This window comes from Myodes glareolus, chromosome 23, assembly GCF_982192425.1.
Source record: "Myodes glareolus chromosome 23, mMyoGla1.1, whole genome shotgun sequence".
NCBI lineage: Eukaryota > Metazoa > Chordata > Mammalia > Rodentia > Cricetidae > Myodes > Myodes glareolus.
The window spans coordinates 36,238,946-36,261,141 of NC_142048.1; the positions used below are offsets into that span (position 1 = coordinate 36,238,946).

Below are 22,196 nucleotides of genomic sequence, written 5' to 3' on the forward strand. Positions count from 1 at the left end.
GTGTGTGTGTGTGAATGTGTGTGTGTATGCAGTTGTGTTTGGGTGCATGAATGTGTGTGTTTATGTGTGTGCGTGATCTAGGAAAACCTTTGTGTCACTGTGTTATTTCCAGATTTTTCGTAATCAAACTCTCTGGTGGGACTTGAACTCACTAAGTAGGGCTAGCCAGTAAGCCGCAGGAATTCTGCTGTCTCTGCCTCACCTATACTGAGGTTACATGAGTAGCTCTCCATACCCAAATATTTTTAGGTAGGCTCTGGAATTACCCTTAGGTTCCGAGATTACTCATTGTGGTAAACACTTTAATGACTGAGTTTATTTCCATAGCACCTTTCTTTCTTGTTGGCATGGCCTTTCTATGAAGAACAAGCTGACCTTGGACTCCTGATTTGTCTCCCAGGCATTAGGATTCCAGACCTTTGCCACCATAGCAAGTCTTGCCAGCATATTTATATAAAATATTAGAACATGCCTCATGTTCCAGTTTGTGCATGACTTTAAGTCTTTCTTGTTTGACTCTTCTCTAAATCATGTTTTCTATTATTTTTGAGGTATTTCAGTTATCCTGAAACGAAAGACGCAGTAGCCTACATAGTGTTTTCAGAGAGAAATGGAAGAGGGCAGTTACAATATTGGAGGATCTCCATGCATTTGTAAAACTTAAGACTACCTGAGAATATAGGTGAACAGTGAAAACTCACTTAGATTTCAGAGAACAGGACAAATGTTGGTACATTTTGGCTTAACATTTTTTGCATCTCATTATGTGATGTTATACTGACGTCATACTTGGATATTGGAATTAGTCTCCCACATTCCATGACTGACCAGCAAAAACCCTACAACTCTCCCATAGACCCAATAATTGGATTCATCTAATCACTAATCAGTGGAGAAAAAAAAAACTGGTTAAGTCACCCAGAGGTATAGAATGGACCCTTTGAATGTAACTAAAGTGGAATGGAAAGATTAGGGAGCAATTTCAACCAAACAAGATAAATGGAGAGATGCTATTTCCTGCTCCTCTGATGTAAACAAGGAAACTGTCCCACTGGCCTGGCCACAGCCTACATGTCCCAAGGCCACAGTCCTTTCCTCCCTTGCACTTTCCCTAAAGGAGAACTCTGGATCATAAAAGACAGAACCTCGGTCTGAATTCTTTCCAGAAATGATTTGAGATCTGCGCTTGTGACATCTTATTATAAGACGAGCTAACATCTATTATTAATTGATGCACTAATTAAAGCCATACTCGCAGTTTCCATTAGCTTATTCCCTACATTCTCCGGAGTTGGGCTGTCTGGTTTTAATCAAAACCAAATGGTAGTCCAAGCTCCCAGCGTGGAGCAGCGAGGAGGAAGTCATTCAGTGGAGGCACAAAAGCAGAAAAGATAAACAGATGAGAGTTCACAAACCGTGAGTCTGGGGAAGGATGCACACCCTGCTAGCCCCTTCAGGGATGTGATTGAGGGGCTCGGCCAGGCAGGAGGAAGCATCGCAAGTGTTTAATGTCAGCACAACTCTCTAACATGATCAAGATGGAGTCTGTCTCCTGCTTTTCCAGCCGTGGCTGTCTGTAACTGGAGGATCCTGACGGTAGGTAAGGCTCCATGAGCTGCAACACAAACCACTGTGTTCTGCGAAGATTTCTGGGGATGGAAGGGGAGAAGAAAACACTCTACCTCCCAGGTTCTCCCAATTTTTACTTACAGATTTTCTCAAGGCCAGGATGTAAAATTTAAGTCATTTTTAAAGGTTTTAAACTTCAGAAGAATTACAGTATTAAAAAAAACTCTGAATACATCTGTCTTAAAAAAAAAAACTTTTGAAATGAGAATTAACAGAAGGGTTCTGATCTCCATTTAACACAGTGGAAAGGCTGTGGAAGGGAGAGCTGCGTTTTCTTTCTTCCTTGTTTTCCACAAGCCCTGTGGGATAGGAAGGACTCTAGGACTTTCTGACGCTAGCTAATCATCTCAAGAGCTTTGACAAACTCACTTCAACCCTGTGTAAAATCAGAGCTTCAACGCCCAGGCGGCTCTGCTCTGCCCCTCCCCTCAGCTCCGTGCAGGCTTTCTCACATGCAAACTTCTCAGAGGCAGGAAATACTTTGCAGGCAATCTGGGCCTGGTTGTGGAGGCCCCTCTCGCAAAACATCAGTCTGCATTTAGAAGACAGAAGTCACTAGGAACGCCTTGACAGGATCCGGCTTGAGCCGAGGCTCGCTCCAGCTGCAAGAGGGTGTTTTTGTTAGAATCACACACTGCGTAAGGAGAACAGCTTAGAATAGAGCTGTGACCTAAGCCACAAGATGTGAATTTAGATTCTGGGGACGCTAACGGGACGGACTCCTCTCCTACCCTGGCTGGAACAGCATCGTACCTTGGCCGCACCGCAACTCCTGGTCCAGGTAAGAGGCTGAGACTGTCATCTAGGAGGCAGAGCGGGAAATCCTGGCATCTTCAGCCAGCTGTGGACTGCTTTCAGAAAGCAGAAGGGGAAAACGTTTAGTCAGGAGAAAGCTGGGAGTCAAATCCTTTTAGCAAAATGTCATTTCTAAAATATGCTCCACACGGCTTGAGTCTCTTTCCCCATATAGAAATGTTTTATTTTGATTTCTTTTTATTCTTAACTTAGTGACCAACCCAGCTACAGTATTCTGCGCTGCCGATAAGGAGCATAGCTTGAGGAATGAGTCTTCTCACACGAAAGTGTGAAACTTCAGGGAATCCGCCCTCCTCTCTGTTTTCCCAACAGAAAGAGTACATAACATGACAGTACTTTGTTTTCTTAATAATGCACCTTCAAAGAATATTCTGCATCTTCTTGATCTCTGTGAAGATCAAATCCTTCAATTATTGCTCTCAGCTAGTTTCAATTGCTTGTCCAATTACTAATGTACACCTCCGGTTGTTTTTTAAGAGAAGTAAACACACGCAAGTTTACAAGTTATTACGTCTTTGCATATTTAACTTCAGTTTTGGAATTTAAATGTCGAAATTGGGTTTTGTTTACATCAAACTTGAATTCACTGCTCGGATATTCTGTTGTGTAAGTGCGCTCTGTGTAACTAGAGCCATCTGAGTGGCGATGTGATCGCGTCAGTCATGTGAATGCGTAACTGACCATACATTCTCATCCCTCATGTCATCCTGCAGACATTATCACCGCACTTCAATCTTCTAAACTGTCTTAATGGTTCAATGTGCGAACTGTGAGCAAATAAATGTAGCAAGGATTGAAATAACTTAGACTTATAATAATAAATGCGATGCTATATTTCTGACTATTTAGAAGGAAATTATTCTGAAAGCTTGTAAGAAGCATCAACATGTAGAGGGAACAAACAGTCCTGCCTATCTCCAAATCTCTGAAACAAACACAAGATGTACCAAGTGGAAGATGGATCACAGTTTTGACAGTTGTATCAGAAGAAATCAATAATCGTTTTAATCATGAACTTTGACAAAGTACAAGATGATAATTTGTGGTGTTAGCTATAATTTTTTTATGTCTAGACTATATTTATGCTTTGACATTGTCACTAACAGTTTAAGCTTTGTTAAGGCTTTTAAAATATGAGAAAAACTCATTTTAAAAAGTGGAAAGTGCAATTCTAGGGCTTTAGGAGTATAGATCAGTGGTAGAGCAGTGGTTTACCCCGGGTTCAATTGTCGGCACCAATGAGAAGAAATGAATTTTGTCATATCTAAATTATGTAATCAAATAACGGAGCAGAATGACAAGGAAAGAAAGGGCATTAAATCACTGTCTCTAGTGCTGTCAGAAATTGCCAACAAGAAAGCTGAAGAATAATATTCAGAAATGTCCTGTGCAAAGTTACACTGCAGGCTAGTAGATGCCAGGGGAGCTACACTCTCCTGCCTTATGTGTGATGGTCTTTACCCCACATCCTTCACTCTCAAATAGTAACTGTGCACAGTAAATTATGATCTTGTCCATCAAATCAGAGGCTCCTTTTCAGAAAGGAAATTGGAATTCTTTAAATAAAAGAACAATTTCGTTAATTAATACCATTTTCTCAATAGCTAAGATTTCTTAAAAGGGTTCATTATGCTTTCGTCTCAGACTTTAAAGTAGTCACTGGCTTTATGACTACCTTATTAAACTGTATTCTTAGGCTAAGCAAGCCAATCCATGTGCTATGGTGATGCTCATTTATGACTAGTGTTTCTTTCAAGAAAATGACCTAATGAGGAACTTGCTCATTTCATATTCTTACATTCAAAGAGCATAATAAAAAGTTTATCCCCACCACTGACTATCAGAAGTAATTTTATAGCCCTTCTTCAGTTATAATTGTCTCAAGACTCTCATGAATCTTTCTATTATCTCAGTTAAATATTGCTGCAGCCTGTTTCCAATTCTAAGTGCCAATAGTCTATATGTCCATAAAAAATGTTAGTGTGTATTCTACAATTTGTTTTCAAACTTCACTCCCTATATGGACTCTTAGGCTTCAATAAAATACTTTAATACAGCAGCCTTCCTAATGCTGCAACCCTTTAATACACTTCTTAATGTTGTGGTAACCGCCAACCATGAAGTTATTTTTGTTGCCACTTCACAACTGTAATTTTGCTACTATTAGACATTGGAATGTAAATATCTAATATGTAGCCCAGAGGGGTCGTGATACACAGGGTGAGAACCACTGCTCTAGGAATATACTATGCAAGTCTTTCACACTCTATGAGGCCTGGGCAATGCAGCATCAAATAAGATGCTGGTTCCTCTGCATCACACATCATTCTTTCTGACAACGTGTATATGCGCTGCAGCAGTGTGCTTTCCCAGAAAAAGCTTTTCCCTAAACTGTTCTGTTTCTAATGTGTGTCCTTTCCTTCGTGGTTCTAAACCTTCTTGATGCTCTGACCCTTTAACACAGTTCCTCATAGTGTGCTGACCTCCTACCGTGAGGCTATTCCATTGCTACTTCATAACTGTACTTTCTCTACTGTCATAATCATAAAGCAAATATGTTAAATATAAAGATGGGGTGTTCAGGATATCTGGTATGCAATCCCTGTGAAAAGGCGGGTCGAAGTCCCAAAAGTGTTGTGACCCACAGGTGGAGAACCACTGCCTTAGAATATATATCATAGGGCTGTTTTGCTTTTGGATTGGGAGTTTCCTGGTATTAACACCTACAATGCTAGAAACTCTCTGCCGTGGCCATTCCAGTGCATGATAATAACCTAGGAACCTTACTGCAGGATCACCAGAGTCTAATGAACAGAGAACACTATTTCTTCCTGCATTCTATAGGACACTCTCAATTATAGAAAGCAGTCTTCCTTAGCCTTTGCAAACCTTTCCATACCATGCACCTTCCTGCCAGTTCCCTAGGCTATGCTTAATCTTATTTACTGATAAGTGGATTTATGGACTGAAAACTGGTCTGAAATGGGTCATTTATAAGATATCTTGTGCTTTTTATTGTTTTTTTTTTTCTGGGAAAGTGAAAAAATGTATCGCAAAGCTCATTACAATTATTTTAATATAGGAAGTTTTTGGTAATAAATGGCCCATGGTTGAATCATAGGATTTTGTTTTTAGCATAAAAATCACCATTTCTGACTGTGGACCACTCTAATTCTTTTGGCTTGCAGGCATCTTTACCCATCAGGCCTTGCCTTCTGTAGCTCAAGACAGTGCCACCTCCACAGCCCATCTGCTCACAATACCCTATAATCTCATCTCACTGAAGTTGTTTGGGTCCATATTTTCCTCATTCCCCTCCAAGTCTGGCTCGGTTGTAGAGTTAAGATTATGATGATGAGTAAAAACTAAATAAGAAAAAAATGGAATATCAGCAGCTATACATAGGATTAGTTCCTTGAAGCCAAATCTTTACGCTAAACAAGCTGATAGAGAAATATCCGTCTTGAGCAGCTTTGAGGTGTTGTAGAATTTACTAGCATGGATCTTCTCTGGCATTAAACCGCCTTTCAGTCTACAAGTTTTGAGAGGTACATAGGCTTAGTTTTCAAAGAATTTCACAAAATGTAGGCAAACAACAGACATTGAAATCTGGCTTGGAGGAGATTGGGCTCGCTCAATAGATTATAAGCTACTTACAGACATGACCTTAAAAAGAATTGGTAGGGAAGCAATTGCAAGAGCATAATTTTAACTATGAAGCAATACAGAAATCATCACAAGGCCTTTCCAATTAGCGAGTAGAAAGGATATAGAATGTTCCAAACTATTATCATTATATACAGTGTTTTAGCAATGCAATTCACGTAAATCAAAGAGAAACAGGAAATACTAATGGAAGTGCCAACAAGGAGGAAGATCAGAAAACAAGCTTAAAAAGTTTGATTCATTCTCGGCAACTGAAAATATCTCTAATATATTAAGAATTGCCCATACCTGTTTATCCGAAAATTGTGGAGTAAATTGGAAACAAAGGAGAAAGAAGGAAAAACCAGAATGTTAATGTGTGAGAGTTGGGCTTGTACTCTATTCCCTGGGCAACCTGAAATGATAGAGTAATACTTGTTAAAAGGGAAGAAAAAAAATAAGTGGTTGGCAGAAGCCATCAGAAGCTGAGGCCAGAGGTTAACAACACTCTTATAAAATGACATTACAATTCATTAAGAAGAAGAAGCGCAAGCTTCCAGAAATAGTTTGAAATGAAAGCTTATATGAGGCCAACATGAGGGGAGCTAGTGGCTTCTCCAGTTTACACAGGGCAGAATACTGGCAGAGTCATCAACGTTCCAGAGCACCGACTCTGATTCCAGCTCTGCTACTTGATGCTCCTCGATTTGAATCACCAAGATTCACATGTTGATCTAAAACATCCATACTGAAGAAACATGAGCTGGAAATGGGTAATTCCAGTTCCTAGTCAGCTATGGTTCCACAGCTGCAGGAATCCTCCTCTCCCCCGCCAACATCACTCTGCGTCTAGTAAGTGCCTGAAGTGTGCCTTTGATTGAGTGCTCTATTTATTCTTTTAAATCATGTTATATTAATTTGTTATTTTTTATTAATAAGGTTCAAATGTTTTAGGAAACAACTGAAATATCCAGGGAGTAAGTATGCTTTAACAGATGCCTTACCTAGACATACGTGTACACACACACACACACACAGAGAGAGAGAGAGAGAGAGAGAGAGAGAGAGAGAGAGATCTACCTACTGAAATGCTATTTAACATTTAGCTATATACTTAGTTCTCTCAGTGTTTCTCTTTATAAAATTGAGGAATGACAAATTTTTATAGGGTGTTTGTATTATTACAAAAACAACACACCAAGTGGAGTACCTGGTCCATTTTATGTGTCTGACAAATGGAACCTTTTATATAATTACTGTTATCTTTATCACCAAAAGTTCCTAATGACTGCACTATTACATTAATATGTAGAAAACCATCCATTAACAAAAATTGGCTCAACGTGGATTCATAGACAGATAACTAAAATGAAATTATGTGTATTAGACATAATAGACAAAAGGTGAAATCCAAAGTGCTGGCGCCTGACAAGATACTGAGCTGACAGGAGGGGATTAATTCCCATGAATTTCTTCTTGCTTTCAGGAAGGTTGTGCCTAAGGAACAGCTGAAGGTTGGGTTTCCTGCTGTCACCTGGCTATCTAAGCACCTGTGTCAATGGTGTTGTGTGCACCGTGTCTCTTCTTTACACTGAGTGCTGGCTATTTCTACTGCAAGAGAGTTCCTAGAAATGATAACCAAGCTAAAAATAAGGTGGCCACTTGAAGCAAAGCCACATCGCACTATGATGATGATAAAGTATTAGAGCTCATGTCCTCATGGACAGAGATATCTTTTTTATAAAGAGGCAAAGCCACATGTCACTCCTGTATACACGTCAAGGGTGGGGAGGGGCAAATTTCCATCACAAAGATTAACTCTGAATTCTTCCCTGTTACAAAGATTGAAACAATTTCAGAGAAAAGACACCGATGGGATACATTCTAGAACAGCAGTCCTCAGCCTTCCTAACACTACGACCCTTTAATACAGCCCTTCATGCTGTGGTGACCTCCAACCATAAAATTATTTCATTGCTATTTTATAGCTGTAATTGTGCTACTGTTATGAATCATGATGTAAAACATCTGATATGCAGGATATCTGATATGCAACCCCTTACCCACAGGTTGAAAACCACCGTTCTAGGAAAAAGAACTCGTGTAAAGTTACCATTCATTAATAAGTTCATTTTCAAAACTCAACTAAGGCAGAGTGTGCTTCTAAATATTTACATAGGAATAAAAATGCACGGGAATGCTGCCAAAATGCAGGTGTCCAGGACATACTGCTTCCATGAGGCATATTGTCCCTTGTGTCTGTTAGTTCTGAGATCTTTTGGAAGCTGCATGCTCCCAGAACTGTCTTCATAACAGTATGGAAAATAACACAAAATATTCCGAGATTTCCTCAAGATGCTTTTGCGATGCTTACAAAAAATGTTAGGAGAGCCCGCAAAACTGGCCACCCTGAGCTCTAAAGTGGATATGAGGCAAAGGTTGCCAGGTCTCAACTCCTCCCTGCAAGAAAATTAGACCCTGCCCAGGAGCCTGAAGGTAAACACAGGGCATTTCAAAAATAATAGCTTGCCATTTTACAAAACCCTGTTCTTTTCCGGTGCGTGGACTTCTAGTCGATTGAAAGGGTTAATTTTGAAATCTCCCTAGTTCCTGGAGTAAGTCTATTTTGAGAGCAAAGGATGCGAAAGGGCTTTCCAAGACTAGGAGAAGCACCAAGGCATGCATTAAATAAGTTACCATTGCACGGCTGCTTCATTTTCCTTTCAAAACCCAAAATTAACAGCTATGATGAAGCGTCTCCTGGAAACAGTGATGGGCGATTTAATCTCCTATCCTAGGTGGCTCATTTTATAATTTAGTAAAGCTATGTTTCTGAAGATCTCCAGACATGGAGACATGAAAGCCGTTATAGTATTCTTAACTTTATGGAGCAATTTATCAATAAAGAGTCTTAGCAAATGTTTATGTTTCTTACTAATGGTGAATGAGGCTGAACACCCTCCATGTTAAGGTATGCGACAGTAGGTTCCTACAGTCCTTTGTCATGGGTGTGACCCCATGATATTTTCCCCTTCATGGTTCCATATCCATTGATGTTACTGTTGCTCCAGTCTTGTTTCTGCCACCATTTTTAGGAGAGACCATATCACAGCAGACTTCCTGGTGTTCGAGTCTTACGATCTTTTCAGTCCCTCTTCAGTATTGTTCCCTGAGCCACAGATGCAGGAGCTGTGGTGTAGATCTGTGTGTGGGCCTAGGCGTCACATGATCCGTTGCTCTTACTTCGTGTCCCATTGAGGAATTCTGTGATCATATGACTGTGGGAACGGAGAGTTAAACTATCCTGGACATGAATCTTGTTATAGTTTATCCAATGCTGAGTGATCAGGCTCAAAATTATGTACATACAAATAAGAAATATGGACTCAGCAGTACGTATGTACTTATTTATGTGTGCATACATAAGTAATAAATATAATCAAATGAATGAGGCTTTCAACTTGAGAGTCAGTGAGACACAGGAAGGAGTTGAGAGAGGAGCTAGAAGGAAGAAAAAGGAGGAGAAACCAATGTAATTCTATTCCAATTAAAGAAATTTTAAAATAAGAATTATGTGAAAATGGATAGGAAATGGTTCTGTGAGAGATTAGGACGTAAACTTCTGCTAATGTCAGGACATCTTCACAGCATCATGGTTTGCATTCTATATTCAAATGTCATCTCTTCTACAACCCAGCTCTACCTTTCAAACTTTGGATTCAGTAATGTGACTCTCTAGGAAGAAAACACTAATTTCTTTGCTGGAAACTTGCTACCTTGTGAGACTTCTAGAAATTCTGCTTCAAAAGTCGTTACTTTTGTTGTTTGTGAACTCACATGAAGGATTAAAAAAAATCACGTCTGCCATTAGTTTTCTCTGAATGTAAGTGCTTTGCCTAAATTCTTTCAGCTTGGTCCTTAAAGGCATTTTGCTTCCTGTTCTCAGCGGGCAGATGTGACAAAAGTCACAGTCTGGATAATTCCTGCTTTGATACTTTCCTCGAGAAAATAAACCTCCGTTCTCCACTCTAGTTCTCTGTGATGAAGACTTAACTTTAATATTAATGAGTGTGCACCTGAAGGCCTGATTTAATGTGCAGTTATGTCTGGGTCTAAACAGTTGTCTACTTGTGTTTCTAATTTGCAAACATAGACTGTTGACAAAGGTGACTCCCATGTCACCTCTACCCTCCGTGCTGCAGTCGTGCCTAGCTTAAGCATGCACAAGTGTGCAGGCTGTCATAGCTGTTACAGATTCATATGTACAACTTCCCTGCCATGTCTGGAAAACACTGCTTCCTTTTTGCTGTCTACCACTTCCGGCTCTTGCAGTCATTCAACCTCTCCTTCTAAAATGACCTTTGAGACTTGTCAGGAAAGAATATGATATCTAGATATCCCATTTGGAGCTGAACACTCCCTGGTCTTCAGACTTTTATTCTATGAAGCAAGACCAATTGGTGTTTGCTGTCTTAATGACAACCTAATGTTAAAAAAAAAATATTTATCTGATTAGTGCTGAGAGTCTTTTAGAATAGTGATAAGTCATTAGGAATCAGTTGAGTACTATGTCCATTTTGCAGAATAATAGAATTAGGTTCTCCCCTAGGTCCATGATCTACCAAGGCACAGGTTCTTGGTCCCAGGAGCACAGTGAGGTGTGGGTTTCATCTTGCAGAGTGGGATTGAAATCCAATCAGAACGTGGTTGGTTTCTCCCATGACATTCAAGCCACTGTTGCATGTCTTGCCCAGGACAGTACTATTATAGTTCACAGTCGGGTAGGACTGCTGATGAGTTTTCTTCTGCAGTCAAACTTATAACTCCTTTTAGCACTATCAAAGCTAGACAAAAGGAATGAAGACTCCATGTCGAAAACAGCTTCACTTCTTTATGTTCTATGATTCCAGTTATATGGTGGTTTTTCCATAGAACTACCTAGTTAATGTAGTCTTACCTTCAAATTCTGGAGGGTAACCAAAAGCAATAGCAATAATTGTAATATCTGGAGATCTATGAGATCCCACCAGCCAACAAATCCAAAAAAAGTTAATACATTCCTACCACTGAGCTTTTGATTTGCTAGCCTGTGGTATCAAGTAAGGATATTTTTCCATCCCCTCTCCCATTATAGGTAATACCACTTGTACATGTATACATTTTAGGAAGCTTCTGCAGTTGCAGATCTTTTTCTATATCAAGTAAATAAAATCATATTCTAAGTTTGTATTGTTTATTTCTTCTGATATTTGCATCCACATTTCTAAACAGTAATAAAAATTTATAACATAATGTATTTTTCCATTTTAGAAAGTATCTCTTAGTATTTACTACAGAAAATAAAGACTTCCCTCTATTTCCTCAAAATCTCTAACTCCACCCCTCACAAAACTACATGCTTTAAAAATGGTTATTTTTCATTTTATTTAGTTTTTTTGAGTCAGTATTGATTATTTGTGTTATTCCCACTATGTAATAATTATACAGATTGGATTTCCTTTCCGATAAAACTGATTCTCCTAGAGTAGATAACTGATTCTTCCAATGTTCTCTGTAGTCCTTGCTATTAATTATGTCCCACCCAAATTGTGTCTCATCATTGCACAGTGAATCTCAGTGTACACATTTGCATTTTCTTTTGAAGATGTTTCTCTTAGACACATCTTGTACAAAAACACACTATGTGAATTTCCATCATAAAAATTCTCTTATGCAGACATTTACACTGAACTCTTGGCTTTCTTGTTGCCTTGTCTGTCTCTCTAGTCACTTCTAAAAATATATTTTAAAGCAGAAACAAATTCCTACCTCAAATTTTAAAGGAATCTTTGCTTGTCGTCTTATTTACAGTGTTGATTCTGAGAAATCCAACACCGTCTTCATTCAGAATTCCTCAAATATAATCTACTTCTCTAAAAATATTAAGTGTATTTTCCTTATGGAGCCTATGTTCGAAAATTTCGCAGTGATGCTTCTCAATATATTCAATTTTTATTCTTTTGTTCTGCTGTACAATCCATGATTCTCTTTGCTCTAAAAACGCCATCATTACTCCTGGGAGGTTATCTGATTTTTTTAAGTTAGGACCTAAAGAGGAGAGGGTGTTGCTCAGTAGTTAAAAGTAGGTACAGCTCTCTCTCAAAGTTTCCAACTTTGATTCTCAGCATCCACATCAGGTGACTCAGAATTACCTTCAGCTCTGGTGGAATCTAACTCTTATGGCTTCTGTGGGCACTGGCAGTCAAATGTGTGCACACGCGTGCGCGCACACCCCCCCCCCCACACACACCAAACACTTCAAAATTTAAAAAGAGAAATCTTAAAAATAGCATACAGAATAATGGACTTTATTCTGAACCATTCACTTATACATATGATGTACTTTGCTCATATTTTTCTTTGAAGAAAAGATCCCCTCCAATTTTTATGAAGTGCTCCTGAGAAATGGTCACTTTTCGGTGATTTTTGAGATTAAAATAATTTTCAATGAATTTTTAAGTTCAAATAATTTTCTAGCACTTGTCACTGCATCTATTGTCTTTCCCAAAGGGTGTCCTAAAATAGTAAGTCTCTGGGAGCAGAAGAAAGATTTCTTTCATCAAGAGAGAAACTCTACCAAGCTTACCTTAGCTGTTGTAGAGGCAGAAAATGAACCAAGGAAGATTGCATTTGTGAGGATTCATGTAGTGCATCACTTCCATTAAAGAAGAGATGCAAGGAAAGGGCAGCAAGGGAATGATGCTCCCAACGGATAATAGTCATATCCATCAATGATGCGACAATCTCTGTTTATATGAGTATATTCTATAAAATTATAAGGTGCCATCAGAAAGAAAGAATATAATATTTGCATTTCTATGCTCTATAGTCAGCACAATATCTGCCATTCTTTAAATATTAAATGAAGATTTAAGCATTTGCTCTTAGTGGATTACTCTTATCCGTAGAGAGAGTACAGCTCTCCACTGGATACTACTACACACTCTTCCAGCCACTACTACACACTCTTCCAGGGGCTTTACTTTTGTCTTCTTCCTCTTTCTCTTCCTCCTCCTCCTCACCCTCCTCCTTCTCATCCTCATCATCCTCTTTCTTCTTCCTCTTTCAACATGTGGAAATGACAATAATAAATAAAGTCTCTTCAAATTGGAAGAATAAATTAAAAGCTCTCTCTCTCTCTCTCTCTCTCTCTCTCTCTCTCTCTGTGTGTGTGTGTGTGTGTGTGTGTGTGTGTGTTCCAGAATTAAATGTAAACTACGGTGTGATCATTTAATATGGCAAATTGGTCAGTGATTCACAAACCTGAAGGTATCCATTTCTCATTTTTAGATACTGTAATATTAAATAGCGTTTAACTGTAACATATATAAGATGTTTATGTTAAGGAGTTGTACAAAATTACCAAAACAGTAAGCTTCAAATTACTTCCTGTCTACACATGGTATGCAATAGTACCACAAAAAGTGACTTTAAACATCTCACTAGGATTTTCTAGGATATATGCACGACAGAAGTTTGTAGATCCTCCAGTAACATGGACACAGTGGTGCTTGGACATAAGCATTTCAGAAGGAAAAATCCCCATGGAAATTCACTTCATAAAATCAACACCCTAGAATGACCTACACTTTTCCAGACTCTCCATCCAAATCCTCAGCAGCTGAGCTCATTTTAAATAAAACTGCGTGAAAAGGATTAGGAAAGAAATATAACAGAAATATATAGAATAGTGGTCCCGAGGTTAAAAGATAATTTTAAATAAAGCAACTTGATATAGACTCCCTTAGGAAAGTTGAGCTTTTTAGAAAGAACACATCTTATATCATGGATTTGAGTCAGTTCAGATAATTTAGAAAACTAGGTTGGTATGCTCAGATACAATGCCAATAACTCAATGCTTCTATTTATTAAGGATTTCCCTGGGTTCAAGTGGAAGTCTTAACTATGAAATTTAAAAAATCTGGATCTAAGTAAGAAGTGTGATTAGAAATATGACAGAAATGAAATGGTTTAAGGCCTATCAGACCATAGACTGTGGGATAGGGTTGAAAATATAATGGTGATGTTCATGATATAAGTAGGAAATATTTTGTCCTTGAAAATGGACAGCATAGGGTCATAAAAATTATTTTAAAATATCCCGAAAGCCTAGATTAGACAGAAGGACTTTATTGACCCTAACTAATTTATAATCTCTGTGAGCTGTTAGATCACCTCAGAATTTGTTGATCTACCAACCCTCGATATGACAGAAGTGCTTTCATACTTGCCTTGGCTGAATAAAATAAGATAAAACTACCATAAACTCTTGGAAGAAAAAAAATACTGTGTATTGACTTTTCAGATTCAGCTCAAAGATTCTGAGGCACTCAAAGAACTGTATTTCTCCTTAGCAAAAGAAATGAAACCAGAATTCAGGCTCAACCTAAACATAAATGGGGCTTAGGAATGACACAGTAATACCACTTGGCATTTCTTAAGTTAGCCTGTTCCTTCTGCACTGGATAAAAATAAAGAAAAGAAAGCATCTAAAACAGAACCACCCTATTACAACCCAAATTTGCCCATGAAAGCAGAAACCTTCTGGCCTGCCTCTGAGCGTTTTTTCCACTTTCCGCAGCCTCCCACACTATAATGACTTATGCATGGAATTCGGAGGCTTTATACTTTTCTTCTCGGTGCAAGGTGAATGCCAACATGGAAAATGTGAATGATGGCCATTTTCAAAGATGGCCACAGACCTCAGAAGAAACCAAAAACTATCCAGAAGGATATTGGGTCCCTACCAGGGTACCAAAATGCTAGCACATCTTAATTCCACCCATCTTTATGGGGTGTGACTATTTACCTTTCTAGCATGTGCTTAGTTAGAATAACTTGAATTTTTGGTGGGGAGTCAGAGTCCTTTTCAAAAGATGGGATTGAAGCCAACTCAGCAGTTAATCTGGTTTATGACGCAGGGCAACATTATATGCTGGCAGTTCCTTTGCAGAGCAGAAACTAAAAACTGCTTTTTCAATGGAATTTTTCACTCAGAGTCTAGTAATTTGTTTTCACTGTAGATTGACATTTGAGTTCTCACCTTTAGAAGATTGACTTTAACATGGACACAACTTGTTTTCTTTAACTAGTTTCAACAATTCAAGGCAGAGAAGGCAGACCTGGGAAGTGCTTATATTCTCATCTTATCTTACATGGGATTTTGTTGTTTGCTTAAATCTGTATGGTCCAAATCGGAAATGTACTAACAAACATCGTTACAAAGACAGAGAATGAGACTTGAGTATCTGAAGGCTGGACTTAATTGTCTAATGATGCTTCTGGTTCACTTGAGTTGCTTCATGGGGAGGTTAGAGTTAATTCATAGGAAAAACATGAGAGAAGATGATGGTGGGAGATGAACTCCATCGGTTATGTGAGCCTGGCCCTTGGAAGCTTGACCTGGTTTAAAATATTGGCTCATGCCCTAGATCTATTGCTTTGAATACTTGCACATCTTTTATGCTTCTGCAATACTTCCATGATATTAAGAAGGGCAGAAAATGAATGTATGGATAGACGTATCTATCTTAAAGCCTTATAATGGAATATAATGAAATGCATTATGCCTTCTTATTCATGGATTGTGAGCTAATGTGAACTAAACTGGATTCTTCTGTTTCTCTGTTACACTCTGAGGAGAGACATCTTGGTTACTGGGACTAGTAAGAGTTATTTTACACTAATGAATTACACACGCTGTCACTGTTGCTCAAGATGGTAGGATCAGCTCCCTGGTGGCCCTTGTTTCAGTTCAAATCAGCTCTCCTAATGGTTTTTATTCACAAAAGGAAATCAGGAAAGCATGCGAAGCCAGGGCAACAAGTGAGCTTTTCCAGTGAATTTTATTAAATATTGCAATTCAAGTATTTTCTTAATGAAGCTTAAAATGTTTTCGGTACTTATATCTTCATTCACTAATAAACCAGCCCAACTGGTTCTTTTACATACTAATAGAGTTTCACTAAAAATACTAAATTTATTTTTTTTTCTCCTTATTAGACTGCTTCTGAGAAACAAAACCATTAAGGCTATTAAACAAAGGCTTTGCATTATTTCCTACCTCTGCTAAATAACACAGATTTACATTCCTTGCCACAAAACATTACTACCTTGGAAATGTATCTATAACAGCATCCTTTCAAAATTTTTAACAGGCAACGAAATGGCAGAACACACTCTTTTCTCTGATCCGTGAATTCAAAATCATCTTCCGTCAAGTTCCACCCGCAGTGAAAATCATATGGAATGCATCTCCTTGTCTGTTGTTAAGCTATGGTGACATGTCTGTAGCTATCAGAAAAAGGAGTTGGGAAGAGCATGTGACCCAAAAGACTGGACAGCCTTTTAATTCTGATGAGTATGACATAGCATGTCATCACGGACTGGCATCCAACAGCTTTCAGGCAAGTATGGAAAAAAATGCAACCTTAAATGTGGACCATAAAGAGAAGTGTGCCTCTCTACCAGACTGCTGTTGTGGGCCAGAGCCAAAAGACTTCCCTGGGAGGCCAATGGGTCACATTTCACAGGAGGTGGATGAAAGTGGCAGCCAGGAAGGGGACGATCAGTTTCTGTCTCTGGAGGCGAGCACAGAGACGTTAGTGCACATTTCGGATGAGGATACTGACTCTGATCTCCACTTTACCAGTGATGCACAGATTTCAACTCCCCAAAGACATGAACGAGACAGCCAATGTAGTGTCGAAGGAGCAGGCTCCTTCCTCAAGACACTGTCCACCATGCAAAGTAACCAAGACTCATATAACTCCTTGAGGAAGGCTGGTGAAGCCGATGCATCTCCAGTAGAAGAAAGCGGGGAAAGGCAAGGTGCTGATGCTGTAACTAAAAGCCTGGAGCTTTGTAGGGATGTAAATTCGAAGGAAACCAAAGATGTGCCCAAAGGAAATGCATGTGATTCTTTGGATGTGGAAGATACCACACCTGAGACCCAACTGCTTAATTCTGCGGTAATCGCACAACAACGAAGAAAACCTGACTTCCCTAAAGAGGAGCAGGAAAAAAATCACCAGCGCATAGTAGAAGACGAGGTCCTGGCTGCTCCTTATGCCGACAGGGGGCTGCCATTATTAAAAGCAGATTGTGGAAGCTGCCTTTTGCAGCCTCCTTCCTGTGCCAGTGGAATGTCAGCAGAAAGTGACCTGGACAAGAGCGGGTTCTCAGAACATCAAAACAACAACCCCCACAAGGTCAATGCAGACGATGGCATGCAGTGTTTACACTTAAGAGGCCCAGTGACCACCCAGGAGACCATAGACAATCAAGTCAGACTGCGCAAGAGAAAGGTAAGTCTCACATGCAGATCAGCTGGCTTTTGAAATGTTGTAAATATCATTCTCATCACTTATGAAGTCGCTTGGGCTGCAAAGGATGCGCAGATGTTTAGTTTTGTTTTGACCTGTTATGCAGCTCATACGGCTTAAGGACTATTCACTTGATAAGATTAAAAAGATATGTGAGAGTTGGCATATAATAATCTTACTGTTTCACTAATAGCATTGTGGTGGTTTGTGGCTTTTTATTTGTGTCTAGAAAGGACTTAGCATGGCTTGCTGTCCTTGGAATTTTGTCACTACAGTCCTTTACTTTGTAGTTCATGGCCTTCTGAAAAGTGGCATTTATGTTTTATAAGAGAAAGTACAGTGTATTTAATTTTGTCGCATTTGCTTGGACTTGTTTTCTTTTCCTTTTCAAAGCATGTTTTGTCGTTTTCACTCACACACTAAAATGAAAACAAACAAACAAGCAAACAAAAGCAACTTGGAACGGTGAAATGGTTCAGAGGTTAAGGGCATACCCTTCCCTTTCAGAGGACCAGAGTTCAATTGCAAGCACCCACAATGATGGGCTCGCAACCGTCTGTAATTCCAGCTTCAAGAAATCCAGGCATTCTCCTAGCCTCTGTGGAACACTGACCTTATCTGCACATACTTGCATTCAGATGCACACACATATGCAGAATTAAAAAATACAATAACTCTTGAAAATTCAAAATAATCCTTTCTATATGGAAAGACAACACCGCACATGTACTTTAAATGATATGCTACTATATCCACTATCAATAGATACATCATTATATCTTTATCTTGGAAAGGACCAATATATGATATAAAATTCTATTTATACCCAGGCCTCCTTGAATGAATCTAGGGATTCCCCTGAGAAAGCTTCCAGATAAGAAAAATACAGGGCGACCCTATATGACTGCATTAGCATTGAACGCTTATTCAAGATTTCAAGCTTCCTTTAAATATATTTGTAAACATAGTACTACATAAACGGATGGAAATCAAACTGACAGTTCCTTCTCCAGTTACTCTTCAGTTGCAATTGAGGAAACCCTGACGATTAGAACACTTTGGACAATAAGAATTTTTAAAAGATGTTTTTCTTCTCCTTTTCTGATGTAATCTTAATCCATAAATTTGCATTTACTAAACAGAAGATAGATACTCTTCATTCTGCTTAACTTGAGCTACCTACCTACTCTTTGAAAAGGACCTTTCTAATTCGCACTTATTTCCATAATCTGTGGTTTCTGTTAACAAACAAGGTAAGTAATGTATTGCTAATTTGTTTAAATGAACTCAAGGCCATTACTGTAGAAGTCAATATGCTCAGACCGTGCATCAACAGAATATCCTGTGCCTCTGGCAAACATTCCCTTCCCTATGTAAGTTGTATTGGAAGTTATTATGTTTGGAATGCTCAGGTCACATTTCCAGAAATTTCCACACGTCCTATCAAATCTGTTAGAGAGAGTGCAATGACAATACAAGAAAATATTAACTGACTAATGACACAGCTCCCTAAAATAAGACAAATCTGGCCTAACTGCCTCCGGACACATTTGACATTCCTACAGCATATGCTCATGGTTGGCCATTGGCATCAATATGAGGAATGCCGGGAGGAATCTGCACTTCAACATACTGCTAAAGGCTGCACTTTGAAGGCTGTAGTTATAGCTCATTTACAAGTTCTAATTGAAATTTTCTATTTTAAGCATTTCAACACCCCAAAGTGTTGCAGCATGAGTGGTCGGGAATACTGACTTTGATATTACAACCTTTTGGCATGCCTTGGAATTAGAAGAGGAAATGCAAACATTTAGGTTTAAATTTGTTATAGAAAGTGTGGTTAAGATGGGAACAATTAGAATGAAAATGTGTAATCACTGTTGTTTTATCTGTTACTAATGAGTGTTTAACTAACTATAAATTGAAAATTGGCTCAGTGTGTACCAAAATAACCAAATATATACATAAGAACAGCCTCTTTCCTCCCCTTCAAGACAGGGAGGGAAGCATCAAAAAAAAAATGTAGAGCTCAAAAAAAAAGTAAAAAAAAAAAAAAAACCAACAAGAACCCTGTCTTGAAAAAAACCAAAAAAAAAATTTTAAAATATTAAAAGCAAGTAAACATTGCTTCATGTAACTAAAAACTAAAGGAAGCAACTTAGTTTTGATCAATATATAGTTCACTGTTATGAATGTTTGGAATGCTATACAGCCATTAAACACTTGGAGTGAAGGGTTTGTAGAGCTGTCTCAGTTGGTAAAGTGCTTACTGGAGAAGCAGGAAGAATAAAATTTGATTTCCCAGAATACATATAAAAAGCGTGGTGTTGCAAGACATACCTTAACCCCAGCACTCAAGGACCAGAGATGGTGGTAGCCATGGGCTTGCTAATAATACACTTTTGAGCTTAAATATGTTAAAATTGTCCAAGGAATTGAAATTGAAACCACAAACATCAAAGGGAAATCAAGAGGACTGTAAGCAAGACATTAGTGACTGAGCCACATGGCTGTGTGGCGTATGACGAGAGCCCTTACAGCCTTGGATGAATCCCTGAGCAGAGACAGCTGCTTAAAAGCAGTTCTCAGAGACACATTCCACAGAAGTCTGGAGGCAGGAGAGAGTCTAAGAAGTGGTCTCTTAAACCAAACGATATGTGAAGATGGAAAAGGCTTAGGGAAAGACTTGAGGTTGGAAGTTTTTGAAAAACTAGAGTTATTTGTCATTGATGGTGGTTTACTAATTAAAGAGTCCCAACTTCCATCTTCCATAAAGAACATTTAAGTATTTGCCAAGTTTTGGGGTAATATTGTAGTTAAAGAAATGTATGAATGTGTTTTTATTAATACACTTAGACAAGACATAAAACATACTACAAAGCAGGATAAAGTCCAGAAAGTATTGCAAAAATAATAACTTTGAGATGACACCAATACCCACTTCCAAGAAACTCCCTCACTCCAACAACAAATTAGTTTTGACTATGGGATTCTTGATGTGCACGGTGGCCTATGCCTTTAACCTCAACACTTGACAGATGGAGGCAGAAAGATTGCTTTGGGCTCCATTACAAGTCCTGAGCCAGCCTGAGCTACAGTGATAACACGTCTCATAAAGAGCTGGGCCGGGGGACATGGGCCAGTCAATAAAGCGGTTGCTGCACAGGCATGCAGGCCTAGGTTCCATCCCTAGAAACCTGGTTGTATACTCTCAGTACTAGGGTGCTGGGTCATGCAGAGTCTGGCCGATGATGAGGACTCATAGCTAGTCAACCTAACACACTCACTGAAGCCCAAGCCAGTGACACACCTTAGCTAAATGCAGCAAGGTAGAAACTGGCATGATGATTGTCTTCATTGGGATTTCTATTGCTGTGAAGAGACATCATGACTATGGCAAGGAAAGCATTTAATTGGGGCTAGCTTACAGTTTCAGAGACTCAGTCCGTTATTACCATGATGGCGAGCATGGTGGTGTTCAGGCAGATGTGGTGCTGAAGTTAAGAGTGCAACGTCTTGCAGGCAATAGGAAGTCAACTGATTGCCACACTGAAAGAAACTTGAGCAAAAGAGACCTCAAAGCATGCCTGCTCCCACAGTGACACACTTTCTACAAAAAGGCCATGCCTTCTAATAGTGCCACTCCCATTGGGGGCCATTTTCTTTCAAACCACCACAATGGTTAGACAGGGAAAATCTGAAAACCTAAGTTATATGTCCTGGCCTACATAGTAGATGGAGAAAATCAACTCAACACAAGTTATCCTCTGACCATTGCACATGACCATGCATGTGCACACACACACACACACACACACACACACACACATATATATAAGTACAAAACTTTAAAATAAATTAACTTATATAAAAATTGGACAGTTGCTCAGACACTAACACCTGAGAACACTCAGGTTCTCTTAATGATCTCTCATCTACACACATGCTGACACATATGAGTGTATATGCATACACACATATGTGTTGTAAGAGGAGCAGGCTACATCCCGCCGCCTGGCTAGCTTAAGCCCCGAAATAACCATACAGAAATTGTATTAAATTAAATTACTGCCTGGCCTGTTATCTGTAGCCTCTTATTGGCTAACTCTCACATCTTAGTTTAACCCATCTCCATTAATGTGTATTGCCACTTGACTGTTGCTTACCAGCATGAGTGTAACCAGCATCTGTCTCAGGCAGGAGAACCATGGTGTCTGCCTGTCTCTGCTTTCTTCCTCCCAAAATTCTGTTCTGTCTTCCCCACCTACCTGAGTTCCACCCTATCTACTAGGCCAAGGCAGTTTCTTTAATAACCAACGAAAGCAACACAAATACAGAAGGGCCTCCTACACCATTTCTCCTTTTCTCTTTAAACAAAAAGGAAGGCTTTAACATAGTAAAATTACATATAACAGATATCAAGCAAGACTTACAGATACAATATTTAGATCTATTTTATCTTTTATCATAACAATGGAAAACTATGACTATCCATTCTTCAACTCCATCAAAGACTCCAGGAGGATATAATAATACCTAAGTAAATGAGAAATAAGCAACTTTCAAATTTTAGAAATGACAGAGATATCTCACTGCCTGTATAGTCACCCAAAGTTCTTCTGTACCGTTGGGGCATCCATCTGCAGCCTACAGGCCCATAGTATCAAGAAGACATATCCATGAAGCAGAAAATTTCAAAGACAGTTCAGTCACTTTCTTCTGTATCCGGCAGAATGTCCAACA

General features: G+C 39.0%; 1 protein-coding gene across 1 annotated transcript in view; it reads left to right on the forward strand.

Annotated features, from left to right (window-relative positions):
• The first annotated feature begins 2,086 nt into the window (after positions 1-2,086).
• Positions 2,087-22,196, forward strand: part of Dlc1 (DLC1 Rho GTPase activating protein) — a 360,174-nt gene continuing 340,064 nt past the window's right edge. Inside the window, exons 1-2 of the mRNA XM_048456595.3 lie at positions 2,087-2,410; positions 16,287-17,435. Coding sequence (XP_048312552.3) covers positions 16,413-17,435 — 1,023 coding nt within the window. The 5' untranslated portion in view covers positions 2,087-2,410; positions 16,287-16,412. The remainder of the gene's footprint in view (positions 2,411-16,286; positions 17,436-22,196) is intronic.